The sequence below is a fragment of the Sparassis crispa genome (assembly GCF_003851025.1).
Source record: "Sparassis crispa DNA, contig_000006F, whole genome shotgun sequence".
Taxonomy (NCBI): domain Eukaryota; kingdom Fungi; phylum Basidiomycota; class Agaricomycetes; order Polyporales; family Sparassidaceae; genus Sparassis; species Sparassis crispa.
In genome coordinates, this window is record NW_020939753.1 from 371,892 (window position 1) to 385,059 (window position 13,168).

At 52.1% G+C, this 13,168-nt stretch overlaps 5 protein-coding genes across 5 annotated transcripts; 2 read left to right on the plus strand and 3 right to left on the minus strand.

Moving 5' to 3' along the window:
• Positions 1–118: 118 nt before the first annotated feature.
• SCP_0701410 (hypothetical protein) lies at positions 119–3,295 on the plus strand (the record flags this gene model as incomplete). Its single annotated transcript, XM_027760071.1, has 15 exons — positions 119–324; positions 387–399; positions 451–542; positions 598–880; positions 938–1,143; positions 1,202–1,454; positions 1,507–1,578; positions 1,630–1,656; positions 1,712–1,721; positions 1,776–1,867; positions 1,928–2,036; positions 2,107–2,328; positions 2,389–2,594; positions 2,652–2,783; positions 2,840–3,295. 15 exons carry the CDS (start codon positions 119–121, stop codon positions 3,293–3,295), a joined length of 2,379 nt encoding a protein of 792 aa, XP_027615872.1.
• A 176-nt stretch (positions 3,296–3,471) lies between these two features.
• On the minus strand, positions 3,472–4,222 carry SCP_0701420 (Pyridoxamine 5'-phosphate oxidase; the record flags this gene model as incomplete). Its single annotated transcript, XM_027760072.1, has 2 exons — positions 3,472–3,589; positions 3,645–4,222. The coding sequence occupies 2 exons, from the start codon at positions 4,220–4,222 to the stop codon at positions 3,472–3,474; spliced, it is 696 nt and encodes a 231-aa protein (XP_027615873.1).
• An 867-nt stretch (positions 4,223–5,089) lies between these two features.
• SCP_0701430 (hypothetical protein) lies at positions 5,090–5,525 on the minus strand (the record flags this gene model as incomplete). The annotated part of the gene is made up of 3 exons (XM_027760073.1): positions 5,090–5,106; positions 5,172–5,396; positions 5,456–5,525. 3 exons carry the CDS (start codon positions 5,523–5,525, stop codon positions 5,090–5,092), a joined length of 312 nt encoding a protein of 103 aa, XP_027615874.1.
• A 347-nt stretch (positions 5,526–5,872) lies between these two features.
• SCP_0701440 (predicted protein) lies at positions 5,873–9,643 on the plus strand (the record flags this gene model as incomplete). The annotated part of the gene is made up of 9 exons (XM_027760074.1): positions 5,873–5,941; positions 5,996–6,037; positions 6,094–6,232; positions 6,283–6,833; positions 6,891–7,846; positions 7,903–7,921; positions 7,971–8,196; positions 8,244–8,375; positions 8,439–9,643. The coding sequence occupies 9 exons, from the start codon at positions 5,873–5,875 to the stop codon at positions 9,641–9,643; spliced, it is 3,339 nt and encodes a 1,112-aa protein (XP_027615875.1).
• Positions 9,644–9,975: 332 nt separating this feature from the next.
• Positions 9,976–11,793, minus strand: SCP_0701450 (hypothetical protein; the record flags this gene model as incomplete). Its single annotated transcript, XM_027760075.1, has 8 exons — positions 9,976–10,190; positions 10,243–10,257; positions 10,317–10,587; positions 10,645–10,903; positions 10,950–11,152; positions 11,211–11,381; positions 11,444–11,465; positions 11,525–11,793. 8 exons carry the CDS (start codon positions 11,791–11,793, stop codon positions 9,976–9,978), a joined length of 1,425 nt encoding a protein of 474 aa, XP_027615876.1.
• Between the last annotated feature and the right edge of the window lie 1,375 nt (positions 11,794–13,168).

Genomic DNA, 13,168 nt, shown 5'->3' on the forward strand with positions numbered 1-13,168 from the left:
AACTAACGGGTCACTTGGGCGTCTCGGCTCCCGTCGGTCGCGGGTGCCACCACCGCCGGCAGCACTAACGACCTCTTCTTACTCTCGTACCGCGATGCTCTCTGTCTCTCATCTCGCCATGGCTGCGCCTCCTGACTTCGACGATAGCCAGGGTGTCCCTCGTCCATACAAAAGACCTCGTCATGATAGTGCGGCTGACGATGCCCTGCATCCGTATAGTTTTCCGACGGCGTCCTCCCCATTGCACCCAGAGACAGATCCTGCATCGGAAGCAGCTGCGAAGAAGAACAGAAAGAAACCACTATCTTGTGGTGAATGCAGAAGGTGAATCCGTGGCTTAGCGGGCTGCTAGGAGGACTGGATGTACTCACATCGTTCGCCGCCAGGTTGAAGCTGAAGGTACGTCCGAAATCATCGGAGCTGACGGCTGGCCCTCATACCGTCCTACAGTGCGACCGTGTATTCCCCTGTCAGTCCTGCTGCAAGAGAGGCTGTGCTGAGATATGCCCTGAGGGCTCTCTCACAGGAGGAAAGGGCAGCAGGTGAGAGCTGGCATTCCCTGAAATGCGGATTTATGACTGACGATCCGTAACGTAGATTTATTCTCGCTAACACGGAGCAGTTGCACGAGAAAATCAAAGCAATGAGCGAACGCATCCGCAATTTAGAGGATGCTCTGCAGAGCATGCATGCACAATACTCGCCTGAAGTTCACCCTCTGCTACGTCCAGAATTGTTGCTGATCAAGAGATCACCCGAATTATTTGGAATTGATCGGAGTGGAATGCCCACCACATCTGCGAGCGATAATCATACAGGGGACGAGGATGAGCAACCTGCTGCAGGCTCATCGTCTGCCCCAACAGAAATTGTGACAGACGTGCGCATTTGATTATCCGAATATTGTGTCCGACTAACACGGAATCTCTTCATCAAGTGTCCTTACACTTACCCCATGCCTGCAATGCCGCTCCGTAATGACATACCCGAGGACATTGCGCGGCTAAGCCATGCGTTCCCCGTGTCGCCCTCGACAGATTCCGAATTCGACCCTTCCTTACGACAACGCCTGCGCGAAATGCTTCCTCCGCCGATGGAAGCACAGCGAATTTGCTCACAAGCACAGCAGAATGCGTTTTGGCAGTAAGTTTCCAAGCACATGTGTTCAGTTTTCACTCACAATCCCCACCTGCCGTCACAGCTACAGTCCAGATGCGAGTGAAAGCTTCATACCCAACTTACTTCACAGCGTGTACAATGCGCCCCTACAAGCTCTCCTTCCTCATCGCCTCAGCCTCTTCCTCATGATTCTGGCCATCGGGACTATGGTGGACCTGAAGGAAGACCAAGATCGAGCTCGGCACGACGCTGAGAGATATCACCAGCTGGCGCGAGCAGCGATGTGTGAGACCATGGTCATCGACGACCCTAGTTTTGACGCCATCAATTCCCTGGTCTGTTTCGTCAGCCATCCACGACAAGAGAGCTCCAATGACCCCTTGACAGTTCTTCATGGTCTGGTATTTGTTGATGTTCTCATATCACAAGAAGTCCATCGAACATGCATGGGGTATTATGGTATGTCGCCAATCGCACGGCTCATAATAAAATCCTGATGTATCCTCGCAGGGTCTCCTTGCAAAGTTGGCGCAAGGTGTGAGTGTTATTTCAATTGGTTGTCGAAGTCCGTCATTGACTTGTAGTCCCGCAGCTCGGCCTCCGTGCGTGTGATGATTTTTAGCATCCGGCTCCCTTTCTGATTTTATGTGTACCAGATCGCGACGGTGTTCGCCTGAAGATGATTCCTGAGGAACTCGATAGACGGAAGACTCTACTGTGGAATATGATGAGTGTCGATGTTCGCTTGGTGAGTTGTCCATGTCCTATGCCGGTGCACACGGATCACTCACGTTCCCGCCTCTACCAGGCGCTAATGCTGAGACGACCACCATCGATATGCATTCAGCACGTAGACGCGAAGCGGCCGATGTACAGCCTGGAGAATGATTCACCATCCACGAGTATCACGGCAAGCTGTATGTTTTCTGGTTCTCGCCAGAGTCATGTTTTTATTTTATTTTGCTCCTTCTCACATCGTTCCCTCAGATAATGCTTGGCGAGACATATTCACCGTCCAATGCATGGCCCCAGTGCTGGAGTCAGTCATCGCCACCCAGCCTCCGCCATATATCGACATTTTGCAGCTCGATTGGAAGATCCGCGATTTTGTGATTCCGCCCATACTGCGAATGGTAGACGACGACGGGTTTATACCCAATCATCCCGCGGGCTTGCAGCAGGCATTGACATTCTCCGCACGCGAGACAGGTTTGTGTCCTATTTTCATTGCACACGTATTTCAGCTGACTCGATTGTTGTACCGATAAGCGCTGCTGAACCTGCACAGGTGCTACTTCTTGCAAGCGCTGAATGCCGAGGAAGGCTTCACGATGAAGCACAAGTACGCGCCTTCGGTCCTCGCTACTTATACGAGCGTGTGCAACGTAGTATGGACTGTGTGCACATGTTACAAATGGGAGCCTGATCTTAGCCTACGCATCACCATGCTGTGGCACAACTGCCTGTCTGCTGCAGTGAGTCTGACAGCTATGGCCGGGTGAAACTTTAATTCGCTGATTCGTGTGTTTCAGGTCGCACTTTGCGTGCTTGTTTCCCGTTCACCTTCGAACTCGTTAACGCCTCACGCACTCGTTGAACTTGACAATATCATGAAGCTATTCTCCGAAGTCAAGAGCCGCTGTCCCACTGTTGTGAAGGCAACTGTAAGTTGCTAGAATTCTTGGAGAGACGAATATTCCTGAAATAGGTTGTCGTATAGCCGCTCCTCGACACGATCATCCCTCGGAGTCGCATCGCGTACATGAACTGGCGTAACGGTCTGCAGGGCGCTGGTTGCTTCGAGGACGAGATCTGCGTAATCGCGCGACGCACAGGGATTTTGGCGAACACAGGAGCTGGCAACGAGCTTATGTTCCTCGACGGCGACGCGAGCCCGTTCGAGCATGCGCACCCACTGTTGCGGCGCTGCTTCGAGCAGTCGACGAAAGAAGGGCTGAGCGCGCTTGACCCGCTCCTGCCCCCGCACAACTCGTTAGGCCCGCTACAGACCACGAGCACCTCGCAGACGTTCAGCACGTCCGCGGAGCGCACGGTCCATGAGCACGTCGCACCTGTGGGAATGCACCGGAATGACTCTCCGAGCTCGCAGGCCGCGTGCAACGCGGGATGGATCGGCGCAGAGTTCCAGGACAGCAGCTGGATGACATGGTATTGATGTATGGCGTAGGTAATGTGATAATCATTGTACATGTTCAATTATTGGATGGACTTTGTTTTTGTAGTAGGGTATGCACTATACTATCATCCTCTAGCTAGTCTCTAGTTCTACCTCTTCTACCTGTTGTCCAGTGTGTGTCGAGCAGGTGCAAGAAACCGCCGAAGAGGTTGGAATCACGGGGATAATCTATCGATCCTCCATTGAGGTGCGTCGTCTGAAGATCCTTCGACACGCAAGTATCGTATGCGGTCATGGAGACGGCAGGGCTTCCCCAGCCAGAACTCGACCTCACTGAGACGTTATCAGTAGACGGATACATTGAATACAAAGAAGAGAAAAAGCGCACTCTGGTATTACTCTCCATCCACCCCAAAAGTCGGGCAGAGGCACATCGGCCTGCCCATCCTCCGCACAGAAAAGCTCCTTGATCTTCTCAAGGCGGGCCTGGAGATCTCCTTCGCCGACCACTGTACTCTGTCTGCTCGCCCACGCACCCAACTGGCTGCCCACCGGCCGCGAACGGTAGTACTCCGCGCTCTCCTCCAGGCTGACCTTCTCGACCCGGCCGACGATGCGCACCTGCTTGTGCACCTCGCGCCAGTAAAACACAATCGAGGCATGCGGGTTCTCGAGCAGCTCCCGTGACTTGCGCGAGGTGTAGTTAGTGTAGAACACGAAGCCGCGGTGGTCGAGCTGCTTGAAGAGGACGATGCGTGACGACGGGATACCAGAGGCGGAAGCCGTGGAGAGGGTCATCGCCTCTGGCTCGCAGACAACGCCTTGCACCTGGGTGAACCAGGTGCGGAATTGGTCGAGCGGCGAGGGCGCGATGGTAGATGGGGTGAGCGACTCGGGCGAGACATACTGCTCGTGCTGGGTGACTTGCAGCTTGTCTGCGGTCGGCTGTGAGATGAGAGACGACATGGAGAGTTGGTGGGAAGCCGAGGACACTTTTGGATGAGGGGGCTTCAGCTGAGAAGAAAGTATTTGAAGACGACGGGCTGCGAGTGAAGGGAAAGTGGAAGACATCGAGTCATCACTCGGTCGACCATGTGTGCAGTTCTCGATCGGAGATTGCCCCGCACTCGTTCCGTTATTCCGCGGCGCAAGTTCCTACGTTGTCGCTCATCGACTCCAGCAGGCAACACTCAATCGGAGGAAGTATGAGGGTAACCAGGCTGTTATGCACAGATATGAACCGATATGTTATTCGACACAAGCATGCAAGTACTACTATAACTATATGAATAGCCATCAAGGCGTGCTTACGTCCAGTCCCGGACATGAAGTGACTACTGGAATTTCTGGGCGAAGGTGTCTTCACTTCCGTCACATTGGAGTCGTCCATGCCCTGACAGAACACGATGCAGCGGGTTCCAACCGGGTTTAGCCATTGGCGCTGCCATCTGAGGTAAGAAGTATCATCTGTCGCAGAGGTGGAGTAAACACACGAGGCCAAGTTCGACCTTTGCAGCGGATCCGACTGGTCGCAAGTCAATATGTTCCGTCAAGCACACGAAGCGGTAGGCGGCCAAATCGTACGACAGCATGTTGGTTGGTCTACTGTTTCTCTGGCCTTTAGTGTGCCCACAGTACTAGTCGCCCAGGCCATCAGCGCTGCGAAGTGGTTATTAATGTGACCGGTCAGAACCATGCAGCCTTCGAAACCACCAACCCCGTTCTGGTAATAATTTCGTCGGGCTTTGTGCGGTAACGACCGAATTCACATAACCACGCGTGCAAGAATTCTGTCGGGGGTAGTACCGACGCAGGACACCGCGTCATCAAACCCTAGCGTGCGGGCGTCGCTTTGGACATAGAGGTATTAAGCGCTCAGGGGGTTGTTTCCCGTTAATTCGTAGAAATCACATACAGGCGCTCCCCCAATGCCCTAGCATATCATCGCGATCGGCGCCGGTCGCGTTTGGGAAAATACTCCGGTTCCCGCCCTTAGACCGCAGAAAGAAGAGGAGCTGTACAACACAAGACAACTTGACGCGGAGAAGGGGTACGTCACCCTCTCCTTCGACGCTAGGCACATTGCTGATGCACTGATGATGATCTAGAAACCTGGGCGGAGCGCGAGCATTCCACCCCGCTGGGGCATTCCCGAATGGTCATTGGTAACTGTGATTGAAGTATGGCGAAACAACAGACCTAATAGATTGCGATCAGGAAGGTCACCTTCCCGAATAGTAGCCTGCCGCAGAGATTTGAGCCGATGCATAGTCGATATCGTGAGTAGTGCTAGATCACCCTTAGACTGCAAAGAGGCAATTAGCAGGTGTGGTAATAGCAATGGGAAGATCACATATTTGGAGTTCAATACTGTGACGGTGCAAAGAAGGTACGAACAATTGTGACGGTGACAGGACATTCTGGGGAGATTCCCACGCAAATAGATCGAGTTTGAACTCCGTATATCGGGTTGCTGAGCGCTGCAGAAGACTCGAGAGTCATGTACACATAAAGTTCAACAAAACGGTATTATTGCTCCCCGGTACACCCCCTCCCTCGCTCCCTGCTCGAAATACCTCCCGTCCTGACGCTTCTCCGTGTTCGAAGCGTGTGGTGATGTACCCTATATCTGACCTGACTGCCTTCTGCCGCAGGACTACTGGAGATGTGCCGCCCAAGCTTGTTGTACGCTGTGAAGATATGTCGCAAGACCTTAGCGAGCTGATTTTTCGTACCCAGGGCGCGTCAACGACTGTCGTAGGCTCGAAGATGTATCTCTATGTAAGCACCCCGCCACTTCAGCCGCGTTGCCGGGGTAGGCTCACCGCCTATGGCAGGGCGGACGATTGGTCCAGGAACGACGCATGGTATCGGACATCTACATGTTCGACCTGGAGTCTTTCAATTGGGAGAGACTGGTACAGGATCCTGAAGATGACATCCCACAGGCGCGCTATTTTCATAGTGCAGATACGTGTAAAATCATGTCGCGTTTTACGGCCGTGCAGAGCTGACGCGTTGATCAGGGAACAACCACCTCATCATTTTCGGTGGGATGGCTATCAAGCCCCAGTCTGACAACCCCGAAGATCTCTGTGTGCTGAACGATGTCCGTCTCTTCGATCTTTCGAGTGGACATTGGCTGCCTTCGCCCTCTACGGTGGGAGATCCGACCTTCGTGCCGAATGCACGCTACGCTCACCTGTCCTCTGTTACGGGGGATCGCCTGTTTATCATTGGAGGCCAGGATCTCGCCAACGTGTGGCTAGACGACGTCTACATCTATGATCTCGTCGCGAAATCCTGGGTCCAGCGGCGCGACTACTCGCGGCATTGTGGTACCTATCGCAGTGTAGCCGTTACAGCAGATATGCGCGTTCGCCTACCACAGGAGGAGATGCAGGCTGGCGAGTCTCTATCATCGAAGCTCGGACCGCCTGGCGCTCGTTTCAAAACCAACAAGACGCCCTCTTCAACTGCTCCCATCACACAACCCGATTCACTCATTCATCTACCCTATTCGGCTTCCCCTACTGACGATTATCCTTGTGATATATTCCTTTTCAGTAATTACAACGTGCGTCATTCCATCACGCCTTTATATGCAACTTTTTGAGACCTCCATTCTCTACAGTTCACTGATGTGCAGCGAGAATTGGAGGTGTTCACACCGTTGCCTGACTATGACTTCGCCGTTTCTGATCGTTCTGCTGCGATGTCGGGGACCTACTTCCCTCCGGGCCTTCGTTTTCCTACCGGCGCTATCCTCGGGACGTTTTTTATCGTCGCTGGAACCTATCTTTCACAGCAATACCAATCGTTTTCGATCTGGGCCTTGGATCTGATCAATATGAATTGGTCGCGAATTGACCCTGGCAGCGCTCTCGCCTCGGGATCGTGGTTTCGTGGGTGCCTATGGCCTGCCATGAATAAGTTCATGGTGTTCGGTAACAGGCATGGCAGTATCGTCGAGGATTATAACCGACGTCTCCTGAGCTGGGATCATGTGACGTGCATAGATCTGGAGGCCTTTGGCATTTATCAACCTCCTGCTCTGAGGCTCGAAATTCCTATGCAGGAACTGGGTCTGGCTGCTCTCGAGGAAGGTGTGCTGACTGACTTCGAGATAGTATGCGATGACGATCGGAGGATCGCTTGCTCACGTAAAATGCTCGAGGATCGCTGGCCTTGGTTCAAGGAGCAGCGGAAGTTGTTTGCCATAGCCGCCACACAGACCACGGAGATGATGCCCTCGATTGCCCAGCATGTACCAGTGCCAGATCTACGAGGTATCTCGGACAAGGAGGAGCTACGGCCGGATCCCCGTCTCACTCCTCGCGCGTTCCACCTTTCTGAACCTTACCCCGTTACTCTGGCGCTGGTGCAGTATTTCTACACGACGGCTCTCATCACACCGGTACAACATGCGCCGGCTGTGCTGAGCCAGCTGTTGTTGCTGTCGAGCACGTACCAGCTGCCGCATCTGCAGGACTTGGTGAAACATGCCATGCACCGAGCGTTGAGCTATGCAACGTCTGTAGGCATCTATGGCGTTTCCACACTCTGTAACTGTCGAAGCCTGCAAATTCGGTCAGTGTCGCTTATCTGTCCTCACACCAGTGTTGACGATCCGTTGATCATCTCAGAGCACTGCGTGTGGTGATGGTAAGTGTTTCGTGTTGACTGCAGAACTTGACATTTACCCGTGTCGCAGGCGTACAGTCAGAAACGTCCAACTGGAGGACGCTCACGGTCGGACAGAGAAGGCGGTTCAGGTGACCGACATCATGATTCGAACAATGGTGGTGACAGGCATGGACCAAAGGGCGGTGGTCCCCCTGAAAATTCTGCTGCGCGGCCCCGTGGTTTGTCAGATGCATCGTACTTGCGCGGGCCATCTGATGGTCGCGGTGGAAATTCGGGACAGGGGTATATGAATGGTGGGCTTTGTTTACTATGTAAATGTTGGAGAGCTAATATCGCGCAGGCTTTAAGACTCAAAAATTGCCTGCGAAGGCATCCGATCCTGTCCCATTGATAACAGGTCGTCCCCGCGCCATGTCGGAGGTCGTGGCGCCTAGGTCTTGTCGTAGTCGGTCCTGGGGCCCCAGCCGCCCTGGTTAGTCCTTTCCGGTCATGCTCCGTGAGAAGGATTTTCCTTACGCACAATCTCACAATACAGGTCACTCGACAGATACTTCACTGTCAGATACGTCGACCGTGTATCCGGGTCAGGGAGTTGGACCACCATCATCGGCCGAAGCATCTACATCCCGAGGCGAAAAGACGTCATACAGCAGCCGCCCGTTCAGCATGATCTCTTTGTCTACTGATGAGGAACTGCGCGCTGTTGCTGAGATCATGTCGCCTGTGATCGCTCCCAGCGACCTCGTTACTGGAGCACAGGATGTTGACTCTAGATCTGTCGCAAGTTCTAGCATGGCATCTGACGCGAGATCGAACAAGAGATCCAGCTACAGGACCTCGTCTGATTCCTTATCACTCTCCACGTCCAGCTGCACGCCGTCCACAAGCTATGTATGCAGTCCAACGGATGCAGAATCTGACGGACACTACTCTGGTTTTGGTGACTCGGCGCTTCTCTCCCCAACCCTTGGCACTCATATTGCCTTCCACCTTCCTCGGACCCCTCGAAGGATGTCACAGCGGGACAGCGATACCCCGTCTTTGTCGTCTTCGGTTTCGTTCAGTTCCTTGTCTACCCCTAGTCTCAGCCGAACATCTTCGTTCCATCGTTCTCCGCCTATCAGTCCTACTTCTTCAATGTCGCCCCTTTTCGTACCTCCCACAGCACCCGCGAGGCCAAGTCACCTCGATGCCATCCAGGAAAACCGAGTGCCCGAAGATGAAGGAGTTCCACCTGATTCTGACGATCCCTTCGTCCGCACCGGCATAGTTTCATCGCCCATGGTATCGCAGGATGAGTTGGGCCATGAGATTGTGGCCACCGACTCAGATGGGCCAAGTTGGAATCACAATGAAGACTCCATTTCTGAATACCCGAATCTGCCTCCGACAGCATGCGTCTCAGAGACCAGTTTAGAAAGCCATCCAACCATGCACCAGTCTTCCTTGGTCCATGGCGCAGGCGCTCTTACCCGGCTTTTCTCTCGATCAGACAAGGATGCCAAAAACAAGGCCAAGGGCAAGCATAGCCTTTACCAGGAATTTAGTGCTTCTGCTCTCAGTCTCAGTCTGGCTAAGGCTGAAGAGAAAAGGACGAAGAAGGAAGCGGTCAGGCGGCGAGCTGAGACACTCGCACTCGAGAGGTATCGGGAGAAACACTCTTCCAAACAGCCTACAGTGGAGGATGTGTTGATCATGAACAGTGGCATGTTCGGTGGTGGTTTTGCTATGCGCGGTTGATGTTGGCGAGCAGTTGTTCTTGTAATTCACAGACATATTGCCCCTTCGTTATCTGGTTTCGCTCGCGTATTCGGTGCTCTGTTAGTGTTCGTTACCCGTTATAAAATTCGCAAAGCTTGCATGTAATGTTGCCTTGAGGAATAGTCGCCGAAAATCCATACTCATGATCAGCACCTGTGGATATTCCAGATTGAACATATCGTGCATATTAATGTGACGCGTGCTAATACTCGAGGAACAGACTCGTCTCCTAAGAAATAGGAAGGATAACACTAACTTTGCAGCAATCCGAAGGGGTCTTGAGCCAAGTAGAGAACTAAATTCCAGGGAAGTCACAACAGCGCCTCCACCTCGTCACGGAGATCTTGCGAAGATGGGCCAAGAACGTCGCCAGAAGATTGCAAAATAAATTCGTGTCGGGACCCTGAACTTGCGGATGTTGGTTCATCGGCAGTTGTGGGTGCTATAGAAAGGCTATTTCTTGGTTGAGAGCCACTTGGATCCTCTACCTCAGGGAGAGGATCGATAGGCATGATAATGTGATTAACTACAAGCATGGATTTAGAAACGCAGAACAGCATGTGGGAAGATAAACTCACATTCTTTGGCGTGAGCTGTTGAATTGAGAATCAATCAATATTGAAATGCTGGTCAGTCACCATCCAATGCTCACCGTTATCTTTCTGATTTTCGCAGTTTCTTCCATCAGGGCAATCTGGTCGCTTCATCACGTACTCGTCTAAGTGACCTTTCTTCCTCTCTCTGATCCACCAATCTCGCAGACCCCACAGCAAGATCTCGGTCGCGCAAAGTCGACATATCCTGTGACGAGGAGCACTGGGATCGGGATCCTCGCCGCCATTGACACCGTGCACGTCCATGAAAAGGCCGTTCTCGATTAAAGGAGCGAATTGTCTTGGTTGGCTCTGCACATATGTAACGATCTAATAACCACGACAGAATGAATCACCATCATAAGTGGTTTCGATTGAAAGACGTACCTCGCTGTAAATGTTCCTAGGTGTCAATCCCTTGGCAGTCAAGTAATCGACCATAATGTCCACTTCGACAGCGTTGTTGTCGAAGTTGTCATACACTTCGATGCTTTGAAGTAAATCGCCCAGGTCAGACATTGCATGGGGATGCTGGGATTGCAGAGGCGCAGCTACACAACGTCCAGGTATACCTATGCCGCAAAATGATACTTGACATAGATCACATCTTGTCGTGGTGGGGGCTTGAAGAGCAACGATACTCTCACTAAGGAGAATGAGTCACTTAATAGAAAAGACGACAGGAGTATTACCAGTTGCCACAAAATGCATGACCAGGAGGTGGACCATCCTCGATTTGCCAAGCATTATCAGGATCTGCCTCCGGATCGGCGATGGGTTGAGGACACCTCCATCCCCATGTATTTCCAGCAATACAGTGCGGACATGGATGAATGTAGTTGCTGTTGCGCGCAGCTATAACCGGTTCCGGTGAAGCCTGGCGAGGGGTAGGAATCTTAAGCAGGGGTATTATTAGTGCGCTGTCGCGTCTCACAGATCAGGGGTCATCATACTCGAAGAGTTTCTCCTGCCCGATAGACATCGTCGGCTTGCATCCGCTCGCCCACGGGTCTAACTTTCAATGGAGCAGCGCGGAGTAGGAGATCTACCATCTTCTGAAGAGTACGGGAAGGAGTCACTATCGTTGAGGTACTTCGACACACTGGACAGTTTGTGCCCCCATTCTACGTGAAGAAGCTTAAGCGCATCCACGATTCAGTGCTGTGAAGACCGAAACGTAACTCACGCGTATCCATAGGACGCAGCAACTTCAGGTTGGGTATGGGTAAGTGCAAGTCCACCTCGCAGTGTTCACGTCGAGATTTACCTTCCACAAAAGAAATGCTGACACGGCGAGACCAACACTGGTCGATAGACTAGAGCGGAACAGCAACCACATTGCAACTCTTGCTCGAGGTCGTTCGCGAGTGCTTCGCCGTCGATAACATGTGGCAGTTCACGACCACCGTTGTCAGTATCTTCCTTCAGTCGCTTCCTGCTGGAGTCGTCTTGCATGCCTTCGAACGTGAGTGAGGCCCTACGCTTCAAGGTCGCAGTGGTAGCTGCAGGAAGTTCGATGAAGTCAGATTGCAACATGGCGGGAAAAGATCGTATCTCCAGAGAGCTACCCGATGACGGCTCTTCCGACATGGACCAGTCTTCCAAGTGATAACAGATAGAAGTAGACTAGAACGTCGCAGATGAAAGATATAGATACAAATTCCAGGTTCCGTGCGAGCAGATAGAAGTGAGTGTGGCGTGGCTCGAAGTCAATATTGCCATATGCCACGCATCCAAACAATCCAATACATCGGACCGGGCATCATGATCGGCATGGGGGCCGGGTGCGCCACCAAGACAAAATTCATAATTCGTGTCGCAAACTTGAATGTGGAAGTATGTATGGCACAGACGCGATACGCTTCGCCTCTACATATGTGCAAGTCAAACGGGAAGCCACGGAATCCCTGAAGGTGAACTAGAATTGAACCCATCCTGAACGGCTCTGCTACGCGCACTGGAGAACCTGCACCGAAGTCTTTCGCATGCTCTGCGTTGTCCTACAGAGGGGACAGTTGATCGTCAAGTTGCTACGCACGCACGAACCGACAATTTCACTTACCTGGACAGGGCCATAGCGCCATTAGGTAGTCGACTAATGAAAACAAGGCCGAAGATGCATCTAAAGCGACGGACAGTGAGCTATCGCTCCCGTACAGTGTCAGCATTCTTTCACACAACGAAAAAGAGAGTAAGTGAAGTGAATAGATCAAGTAATGAAGTCGCTAACCTTGCAACTTGTGACATAAACCAGAAGAGGTAGAATGGACATTCAGATAGATTGCTAGTCGGTTGACCAGTAACGGCATGCAATCCGTTTACAATCCGGTTTGCCATGGAAGCCTGGTATGTGACTACGAAATGTATGAGAAAATTCGCTAACAAAGTAATGAAATACGAACACCACTCCTCAGTCTTTTTACGTTTCACCACGTTGGCGTTCCTGCACGTCACAGCGAATTTCAGTGGTAGGTCAGGATGCTACTTCTCCGAGGAAACTCACTCTATTGACTGCGGTATGTACCGCTCGAGCTCGCTGAATATGCACGCGCGGGAGCTGGCGAAAATAATGGAACTATGAACCATGAGAGGCGAAACTTTGGAACTCACTTGAGTAAGTATTCACGACCCACAAATAGGTGTGTCCTCTCGACATTGCAGGTGTGCGTACTCAGCGCCTCTTCAATAGTATCGATCTCAAGCCATGCTGCTACCGCAAATTGAGCCTTATCGACGTCACTGAAGGCCGGATTACCGCGCATGCGCATGCAGCTGTTCCATAAAAGCATCGACCGTGCATATAATGCCCAGGCGCTCTCTCTCAACCAAATGGAATTTGATCGAGATAGGGATTCACCTGGCAAAAGCAAGGCAAACTGTCGCAATCAGGGTCTAGTGAATAATTGGTATG